At 39.6% G+C, this 11,178-nt stretch overlaps 1 protein-coding gene across 1 annotated transcript in view; it reads right to left on the bottom strand.

The window, feature by feature from the left end:
* The window catches only part of Anapc10 (anaphase promoting complex subunit 10), a 52,256-nt gene that overhangs the window by 20,364 nt on the left and 20,714 nt on the right, over nt 1-11,178 (bottom strand). Inside the window, exon 4 of the mRNA XM_005345394.3 lies at nt 10,706-10,826. Within this exon, the coding sequence (XP_005345451.1) occupies nt 10,706-10,826 (121 nt within the window). The remainder of the gene's footprint in view (nt 1-10,705; nt 10,827-11,178) is intronic.

Below are 11,178 nucleotides of genomic sequence, written 5' to 3'. Positions count from 1 at the left end.
GGGAGGAGGGGGAGGGAAATGGGAGGCTGGGAGGAGGTGGAAACTTGTTTTTTTTTCCTTTTCTCAATAAAAAAAAAAAAAAAAAGAAGAAGAGCTAGCCAATAAGAAGCTAGAGCTAATAGGCCAAGCAGTGATTTAATTAAGTTTCTGTGAGGTTATTTCAGGGCTGAGCAGCTAGGAACAAACAAGCAGCCTTCCCCCAACAAATATATTCTATACTTGACAATTACTAAGACAGTCTTTTTTTAATGTTTACTAATTTATTATGTATGTCGGGGGAGGGGTACAGTCAGCTCTTTGCTTCTAACCATATGGGTCTCAGGTATTGACCTCAGCTCATCAAGTTTGTCAGCAAACACCCTTACCCACTGATCTCTACAGGTGCACCCTGGCTTGTAGAGTTCTGTATTTTCTTTCTCTTTCTCTCTCTCCCTCTCTCTCCACCCCTCAAGTCTTCCCTACCTACTGTCTCTGCCTACTTGACTAAGCACCCAAATCAAAACTAGTTGTGATCATTCCTACACTAATTAGAATGTAGAATCTTCATTCTAAAAATACCACCAAAACAGCTGAGTTACTGTTTCTGTTCATTAACCTTAACTTTAAGCACAAGAGGAAAGATGTCCAAAACCATACAAATCCTCATATGATGACTTTTCTTAATTCTTTTATGAAAGAGAAACACTCACTGCCTTTTACATACAGCCTTTCATCCCAAGCTTTACTCCAATGTTTTCATTTCTTCGTTTTGAAAACTGAGGATCCAAAGGTCCTCTGCTTACCTAAACTGGTAAACCGAGCTGAGAGAAAAAGAAAGGTGCCTGACTAAACTCCCTTCCCTAGGATATTCTGCAAATGCTATGGCGAGAAGGGGTGCAGAGCAGTTGCTGCGGATCCTCCAACTCACTCACCAGTACTCAGGGCACTGAGATAAGATAAGCTCATGTTCAAGGCCAGCCTGGGCTACAAAGTAAGGTGGAGGTGAGCCTGGGCTATACAGGAAAACACTATCTCTAATAAGGAAAGAAAGGAAGGAAAAGGGAGCCACTTATGGTGGGAGGTTTAAGCAAGAAGACTAAGAGTTCCAAAAAAATATCTGGACTAGTAAGATCTTGTTTCAATAAAACAAAAAATACAAGTCACCACACTGCTAAGGATAAGAGGGTCATGTAAATAGGACAGCCATGTAGTAAAAGTTTAGTCCTTAGCTTGGCACTATGTAAACTGTAAGAAGTGGGTTATTGGAAATAGAGATGGCTCAGCAGTTCTTCCAAATGGCTGTTCTTCCAAAGGACCCATGTTCAGTTCCCAGCACCCATCTGGTGGTTTCACAGCCATTTGTAATTCCAGTACCCCTGGATACAAAGCACTTTTCTGGCCTCCATGGGCATCAGGGCACACATGTAATGAACATACATACATGAAGGCAAAACACTTGTCTTAGGGTTTTATTGCTGTAAAGTGACACCCTGACCACAGCAACTCTTATAAAGGAAAACACTGAATTGGGGCTGGCTTACGGTTCAGAGGCTTAGTCCATTATTAATATGGTGGGGTATGGCAGCATGCTGGAGAAGGAGCTCAGAGTTCTACATCTCGATCCACAGACAGGAGGAAGAGACCGCTAAACTGGGCGTGCTACATCTGAGACCTCAAAGTCCTTGTGCCCCTCCAGTGATGTACTTCCTCCACAAAGTCATACCTCCCAATAGTACCTATGAGTCTATGAGGTCATTTTTACTCAAACTACCACAACCCTCATACACATAAAATAAAATAAGTAAATACAAAAAAAAAAGAAAAAGAAAAAAAGAAAAGGAGGCTCTTGCAGAGAACCTGAGTTTGGCTCCTAGCATGCACACTGGATGGCTCACTCTAACTCCAGTTCAGGGGACCTCTTCAGGCAACTGCACTCAAGTGCACACACACACACACTCATACCTGAGCACTGTCACATGGCATCTTTTTCTCATAGGCTTTTTAAAAAATTACAATTACACTCCCTGTACCACTTCTAAGCTGCTACTTAGACACTGATGATCCTCAAATCTACCAGAAGAGAAGCCAAAAGCTAGCGACTAAAATTAATCTCATCTATTTATCCTCTTCCCACCCTCCCTATACACAATCTTTAACCCTGCACTCAGTTTCTAATAAATGGTAACATTCAACCAGTTGAGAGAATCTAAGAATTCTAGATGTTCACTTCTCCTTACGTAGACCCTACTCATAGCCCTGATAAACCCCTAGTGGCCATCAGCCACAATTCCTTCCACATACCTTTAGATGCACTCCTTCCTCTTGAACTGCTCTAACCTCAACCAAATCCTAATGTCACTAGGATGTCAGCAGCCAGGTCTGTAGCACCATCAAGTCAAAATTATTAGCATTTTCTAATCTAAAATTTAAACTCCAAAGTCCAACTATTTGATTTCTGCTTCCTATATATTTTCATTGAAACACTTTCATAAGTGTCTCTAGACAGAATAAGGATATTTTTTATTTCAGAGTCTTTGTTTTAATTTCTCTTCAATTCTATCAGTTCATCTGTGCTACCCTTCTTCAGGATTATTGCTATTCAGGCAGGGCTTTCAAACAAGGGCACTATTGTTGAATTTTAAAATCTTCCTGAGTACTGGGACTGCTGGGATTGCTGGGACTGTAGACCAAGCCAGCCTCAAACTCAAAGATCAGCCTGTCCCCTCTGCCTTCAGGATTAAAGGCAGGTACTACCTACCACACCCAGCTGCAAGCTGTTTTTTTTTTTCCCAACAAGAGTTTAGAAACAACTTTGAGTGCCTTCAAGATATGTGTAAGAAATTACTTCAGCTGGGCAAGATGGTGCACACCTTTAATCTTTAATCTCAGCACTAGGGAGGCAGAGGCAGGAAGAGCTCTGTGAGTTCAAGGTCAGCCTGGTCTACAAAATGAGTTCCAAGACAGCAGGGCTACACAGAGAAACCCTGTGTGGGGGGGGGGGAATAAACCCAAAGCCAAAATGACTTCAGTTCATATTAAGCACAGAAAGTTCCATAACAATATTAAAAAAAACTAGAATTAGCAAATTGTTAAGTTTTTGTTTGATTTTTCTAAAATGTTTAAATAATTACATCAACTCTGTTATTTAGATAAAATTTTCTTTACATATTATTTTCCTTTCACAAAGCAAAACACAATTAAGTGAAAATATAACGTTAAAATACAAAAGATTTACTAGGAGGTGGTTGCATGCCATCAGTCCCAGCACTCAGGAAGCAGAAGCAGGCAGATCTCTGTGAGTTCAAGACCAGTATAGTCTACAGAAAGAGTTTCAGAGCAGCCACGGCTACATAGGGAAACCCTGTCTCAAAAAAACAAAAACAGCCGGGCGGTGGTGGCGCACGCCTTTAATCCCAGCACTCGGGAGGCAGAGGCAGGCGGATCTCTGTGAGTTCGAGACCAGCCTGGTCTACAGAGCTAGTTCCAGGATAGGCTCCAAAGCCACAGAGAAACCCTGTCTCGAAAAACCAAAAAACCAAAAAAAAAAAAAAACAAAAAACAAAAACAAAACAAAATAAAAAGATTTTAAAATTCAACAATAGTGCCCTTACTTGAAAGTTCTCCCTGAAAAGGGAGATGAACTGATAGAGTTGAAGAGAAATTAAAACAAAGACTCTGAAATAAAAAATATCCTCACTCTGTCGAGAGAATCTCTTCTATATATGCAGTTTCTGCTTATAAAATCTCATCAATAGCTTATATAATTCTCTTAAAGACCAACTTATAAAGTTTAAAAATAGATATGTGGCATATAAATAAAATCAATTTTGTCAAAAAAATCAATTTGGCCCAAGCCAGTTTTTTAAAAAGATTTATTTATTTGCTATATATACAGCATGTTTGCCTACACACCAGAACAGAGCATCAGATCTTATTAAGATGGTTGTGAGCCACCACCATGTGGGAATTGAACTCAGGACCTTCGGAAAAGCAGTCAGTGCTCTTAACCACTGAGCCATCTCTCCAACCCCCAGGCAGTTTTCTATCAATATAAAGTCCATTTTAAGTGCCTCCTCCGCTACACCGCACAATACTATAGATCCTCTGTAGAGAGTTTTCAGTAGAGATACAAAGATCTAGCCATGGTCCATAACTGAAATGAAGGGAATGATGACAGAAAAAGAATCATTTTAAGATACATAAGATAGTCAGGGTTCCCTGCCCTGTGGTAAGGGAGGGGGAGAGGAGTGGGGGGAGGGGGGGAAGGGTGGGAGGAGGGGGAAGAGAAATGGGAGGCTGGGAGGAGGTGGAAACTTGTTTTTTTTTTCCTTTTCTCAATAAAAAAAAGAATTAAAAAAAAGGAATCAAGAGAGAGCAGTAAAGGGAAAAATGGAAAAAAAAGATACATAAGATACATTCATTTTTCTCACCTTAAACTCTTAAGTTACTACTTTAAATCAGTAAGATTACAAAAAATAAGTATTTAAAATGTTTTAAGTAAGCAGATCCATAATTTCTAGGGGAAAAAAGAACTATTTAAATGCCTCACTATATACGAGAGCCGCTCATAGGCAAAAATCCATGGAGAAATACAAAAGGATTTATTTAGACTTTCCATTAGTTAAACCAGTCCTATAACTTATGAAATGATGGCTCCAAGCTCTCATAAAAGTTCAGTGATTTAATCACTTGTCTTTAGCATCTGAATTCAAAGAAGTCTCTCTTTAAATGTAAGTCATGTAGTGGAGAACTGTTTAAAAAAAATATGATCTTACTTCATCTCTCCTTAAGACACAAAATACTATTTGACACTTCTTGAGCATATAAAAGGAAAAAAGTAAATGTAAGAAATTACCTAAAAAGATGTATAACTAAAAGTATCATTAACTATAAAGGTGCTAATTAAAAGAACATCCAGAACTTGTGGTTCTTTAGTGAGAATTAAACAACGCATTATTCTATTCATTAAGTTATTCTGGAAAATAGACCGTCACCTGGCACTCCTTAGGATTGCTGGTCTCATGAGACCGTATCATCACCACATAGAAAGATACAAGAGAAAACTAAGACACTGCCTGTAAAACTCCCTTTTCTAAACCAGTAATACCGCAAATTTAGACAACAGAAGCAAAGACTTGATATTAAAGTATACCAAGGTCCAAATATCATTTAAAGTTTCTCGTATTAACCTCTCAAATCCTTATTTTGTATTGTCAAACTCACTACAGAATAGAAGAGATCCTCATAAACACAGATCTTGTATGAGAATGTACACTTCCCAAAATTCATCAGTTTTTTTTTTTTTTTTTTTTTTGGTTTTTCGAGACAGGGTTTCTCTGTGGCTTTGCAGCCTGTCCTGGGAACTAGCTCTGTAGACCAGGCTGGTCTCGAACTCACAGAGATCGCCTGCCTCTGCCTCCCGAGTGCTGGGATTAAAGGCATGCGCCACCACCGCCCGGCTCAGTTTTTTTTTTTTTAAATACGAATATATTCTAGGAAAAACTACAACTAAGGCTAGTTGAAGCTTTGAGATGATGACTACCAGCAAACAAGACTAGAAAAATAAATGCCAACAGTGACATCTAGTGGGCATTTCACACAGCATCCGCCAGACCAGACTATTTCTAGTGCTATATTCACACAGCTCACACTAGGACAATTTTTACCTGTAACCCCAAATAAGGAAAGATTGTCCCCCAAAAAATCTTCTCAGTATGAGCAATCCATTTTGATAAACATGAACTATGTAACAAATCATACAATTAAGCCTCAAGTTCTCATAACACGAGGTACTAATTAAGTGTACTGGATATATGACTAAAAGGCTATCAACTGGTCAAATGGGATCTGACTTTAAAAAAAAATCAAGATATTTTGAATTAAGAAACATTAAAGCAAAGCCAACTGATGGTGGCATATGCCTTTAATCCTGGGTGTTGGGAAGAGAAGGCAGGTGAATCTCTGAGTTTGAGGCCAGCCTGATCCATCCAAAAAGTGAGTTCCCGGACAGCCAGAGCCTCACAGAGAAACCCTGTGGGGGGGGGGGGGGGATTAAATAAGCTGATCTATTTGTGAATTTATTCAAGAACAAGAAGTGCATAATGATTTCAGAAAACATTTCAAACTAAAAAAGTATATTATTTATAAAAATCTTTCAAAAGCTAAAATTATTTTTCAAGGAAAATTCTTTAAAAGTAAAATAACCTAAGTGTGCTAGCACACACCTGTAATCTCAGCACAGGGTGGGAGGATGTTAGTTCAAGGCTAGCCTCAGCATCATGGGAAGTTCCTGTCTTAAAAAGAAAAGGAAAGTAACAGTATACATATACAGGAGACCAGGTAGCTGTCTTAAAAAACAAACAAGCCCTGACATCAGCAAGATGGCAAAATGGAACTTGGCAATATCTGACAATTAGACCAACTTTCTACACCTGTACACAAAAACACCTCTGTAAAAAGCTAATAAGAAAGTCAGAGAAGACTACCGAACCTGTTTGAGGGTGGGGGTCTATCCGGCAGGAAAGGAAGAGCAATTCTGTATCTCTCGTGTCGCTCTTCCTACAGTCTCATAGTGCAGTGAGAAGAGATGTCCTCTGCCTGAACTCTGCTTCAGACCCCGATGAGGAGTCCAATCCAGGAAGGGCCAGCATAGAGCAAGACACCACAGCGCCTAACTACACAGGTACCCATGGATGCTCAAGGGTGCACTGTATAGGGAGAGATCTAGGATCAGCTCTGCCTGGCATACTCTGGATATGGGCCTACCTCATCACCATTCTAGTCCCCAAAGACTTAGGCCCTAGGTATAATGCAGGGCCAAAACAGCCCTGGCATCTTTGAACTCTGTACTGTCCCAATAACAAACTGCATCCCATGGCCCAAGGCTTCAGTCCTGCCCCACCATCACACTATCCTTCCCCAAGTCCTATTCATTAGGCTAGCACCTGCTGTAAGTTAGCATCCACAGGCAGAGGCATAGTCTTCCCTCATTCCAGGCTGAAGGAATAGGTAGACCAGGTAGACTGCAATGTTGGTCTGGCTGCCACAAGTCCATACTAGAAGGACTATGAGCTGTTTTGATTTTTAGGGGTCTTGTTTTGGGCTTTGTTTGTTTGTTTGGTTTTCATTTTTTTGTTGTTGTTGTTGTTTCAGACTAGCACTTGAAACAACAGACCACAAGCAAAACCCTGCAGATTTAGCCTGCAAGTCTATACCTACAAACCAATCCTACAAAGAATCCTTTAAACTCAGGCTCTAGTGACCCTAAGTCAATCATACCTAGGATCCAAGTCTATCCCAAAAGACCTTGATACCAGTCTAGCATCCAAAAATTGAGGTTCTATAAGTATTACTATAAATCCAGGTTGACTTAGGAATCAGGTCTAACTCAGTGCTCTAGCAGTGGGAAGACTCCTATGGACTTTGGTTCCAGGTCTATTCCAAAGTGCAACAAGTCCTTCCCAGCATATGGTAGGCTCCAATGGGCCCGTGCATCAGAGCTATCTCAGCACATAAGCCCTTACACACTCAGGAGCAAGACTACCACAAAGCTATGTCAGCCCCTTGCAGACACAGACTTCTAGCTTTTCTTCATTAAAAAACAAGCTTTATTTCTGTTAAGACGCCAGACGTACACACCAGCTCATCTACTGGAAGCAGGTCAGACTATCAGAGGACTGAGGACTCCAATGGCACACACTCATGGATCACATCGGCTGTCCTGCCCAGGATCTCCAGATGGGCTGGCTGGTGGTGGGCCTTCCCAGACAGTCTTCATAGACTGGGATAATTTCCTTCTCCTTCAAGTACACAGACAGTAAGATCATGGCATAAGACTCAAGAACAATCCATGAAATACTACCCAACCAAAGCAACAAAATAAAGCACCACTGACGATCACAGGGGAAATGGAGTGCCCTAAAGCTGCCTGAGATTCAAACTAGCTGCTTTAAGAAAACGCAAGAAGATTTAAAAATAGAAATAATTCAAAAAAATTAGTACAATAAAAACTCAAAATCAGAAATGAAAGAAGTAGATGTTGTTTATTTAACCAAACAAATTCTAGAGCTGAAAAATATAATAAAAAATTTAATGCACAAGAGCAGAAATAATCTAAAGAACCTATGAAACTAATCCACAAGAGGAAACCATGCGGAGTCCTGATGAAAGCTTGCAAAACTTATGACCTAAAAAAAAAAAAAAACAGTAGAAAGACAAGCAGCTCATTTAAATAACCAACAGGTGGATTGGAGAGAAGGCTCAGAAGCTGAAAACACTTGCTGTTTTTCCCAAAGGACCTGAGTTTGGATCCAGCACCCAAGTTCAGTGGGTCACAATCCCCTCTAACTCCAATTCCAGGGGACCTTCTAGCCTCTTCTAGCCTCCCAAAGCTCCCAGAACATGTGTGCACACACTAACACAAATATACACACATACACATATAAAAGAATTCACATTAAAAGCATATAAATTTAAAATTTTAATATGTAAGAGCAAAAATCCTTCCCAAATCTGGGGAAAGACAAAAATCTAGAACCACAAAGGTCAAATATCTCTAAGCAGATTCAGTCCAAACAAGGTGACACTAAGCTCTGGCTGGGAAGGGCTTTTCAGTGATACAGCTCCTTCTGAATGCCATGCTCTGGATGTAATCCCCACACTCACTGGGGAACTAAGCTGGACTTGAATGGAATGGCTTCCTTGAAGCATTCTCACTGTGCTACTGTGTGGGTTAGTTTTAGGCCAGCTTGACACAAGCTACAGTCTTCTGAGAGGAGGGACCTCAACTGAGAAAAAGCCTCCATAAAGCAGGGCTGTAGGCAAGCCTATAGGGCATTTTCCTAATTAGCAATTGATGGGGGAAGGCCCAGGCCGTAGCAGGTGGTGCTGTCCCTGGGCTGGTGGTCCTGGGTTCTATAAGAAAGCAGGCAGAGCAAGTCATGGGAACAAGCCAGTAAGCAGCTCCCTTCCACGGTCTCTGCATCGGCTCCTGAGCTGCATGAGTTCCTTCCCTCACTGCTTTTAATGATGAACTGTTATATACAACTGTGAACAAAATGAGCCCTTTACTCCCCTAAGTTGCTCTGGTTATGGTGTTTCATCACAATAACTAACCTCTAACTAAGTGCCCTGCCTGGAAGGAATGGACATTTGTTTCTCTTGTGTTCCCCAATAAAACATATGATTCTATGTAACAAGGCATACATTTGTTGAAGCAACCAAGTAAAATTTTGCAAACGCAAGTTGTTATTAGTTACAATAAACAGCCATTACAAATATAAAATCTTTTATATGAAATTTGTAATCACAAATCTTTATGCAAATGATGAAGACTAAGATCAACAAATACCACTGGGAAAGTTACCTAAGCACAAAATTAGAAAAGAAAGAAGGTGCTAAGGACCTAATGTGATTAGAGGGCAATGAACAACTGACAGCAGCAAGTTCTGGCCTATCAGTCATCACTGTGAATACAGAGACTAAATCCTTCAGCCAAACACTGGTCAGCTCATGAGTAGTCAGGCAACTGAGTGCATGCTGCTTACATTGTTACTGACCTCATCCTTAGGGACATACACAGACTCAGAGTAAAGGGACAGAAAAAGACATTCCATGAAAGTAGACTCCCAAGAGAAAAATGTTCCACAATTTAAAGGAGCAGAGGCTACATAGACATATACATTTGTTAAACCACCAAATAATCTACTTAAGCTTTGCATAAATTCCCTTAAAAATGAATATTAATCAAATACTGATAACTCTTACTAATATATCATGCTCACATATTTGAAATAAATAAAGATGTTATAGTAAACATGGAATTCACCTCTAGTTGGTCTCTATCCCATCCCTTGATAACTAATTCAGTGGGAGCAGGTTAGGGACCTGGTGAGGGGACCACTAGAGGGAGGTGAGTTCCCTATTAGATAATGTGTATTTCTTCTCTAGTACAACCCCTAGGAGCTGATGTTTGTCTGGGTCTGCCCACAATTCCTACTACCTTTTCTTCCCCGCTGCCTTTTTCTTTCAGACACTGGCTAGAGCCTAAGTATTCACCCCCGTACTCTGAAGCTCCCTCCCTGCCACACAACCCTGCTACACTGTGGCTTAGCAACATGTCGGCTTATCTCAAGCAGCATAGTTTCCCCCTTCTCTTCTCCATTTTCCCTCTCTGGCAACTGTTAAATTTAAACTGTTTGCCTGCCCTTGAATTTTTCTTTCAAACTATAATAAATTGTCCATGTGCTTCCATGAGTTCATTCTTAATCTTTTTCCTTTTATTAATGAGATTAAGAACCGCAAAAGGAGGCCCTGATTTCCCAAGTCTCATAAGGTTGCACCACCAGGACTTGTCAAGATGAATGGTAACACTTGCTTCCTGCCTTTTAATTCTTTAGCCAGCAGAGAAAGTAAACATGTTCCTGTATCCTAGGTGGCATCAGGAACCTGTACCGTATTTTGATGAATTAAAAAATAATTTTAATAAAGCAAATATAGTGAAATATTAACATATTCCAAAGGTGAAGGGATTACTGTACAATTCTTTTAGCTTTTCTTATGCCTGAAAATTCCATAATTAAAGCATTAGAAAAAAAGATGAGAATTCAAAAAAATACAAATATTATATGCATAGTTTTCAATATAATTTTCTTGTTTTATGACTATCATATATAGAATGAGTTAAAGAAACACACATTAAAAAACAAAACAAAACTAAACAACATACCCGAATTTCTTGAAGGTTGTGAAAATGATTTCCTACTCTGACTGAGATTTTGCTTGGAGTGTAGCTTTCATCAGATTTATAGTCTGCATAAATACACAATGTCTTCACTGTTGTTTTTCTTCTAAAAACAGTAAAATAAAAGTACACAGTTTATCACATCAAAAGGAAACAGTAAAATAAAAGCACGCCCTCTTCTGAGGTTAAATCAACAATCTCCTGTGGTTTCCCTTCAGCTTGCAGGTAGAAACATGTAAAAATGTAAGTACATATGTGTATTTTACATATTCAAACACACCACATGGAGAACATGGTCAAGAACTAATGTATGTAAAGAAGCAGTTATGCCAAAGTAGGTGCTTTAGCATGCAAACAAGTATTAATGACGCCCATCCTTTTTATTTAGACATTATACAAGGAAAGGGTTCAAGCAAGCCTGGATTTCTTTTACTAATTAATTAATTTTTTTTTTTTTT

The sequence above is a fragment of the Microtus ochrogaster genome, chromosome 4 (assembly GCF_000317375.1).
Source record: "Microtus ochrogaster isolate Prairie Vole_2 chromosome 4, MicOch1.0, whole genome shotgun sequence".
Taxonomy (NCBI): domain Eukaryota; kingdom Metazoa; phylum Chordata; class Mammalia; order Rodentia; family Cricetidae; genus Microtus; species Microtus ochrogaster.
This window is presented reverse-complemented; position numbering and strand designations above follow the sequence as displayed.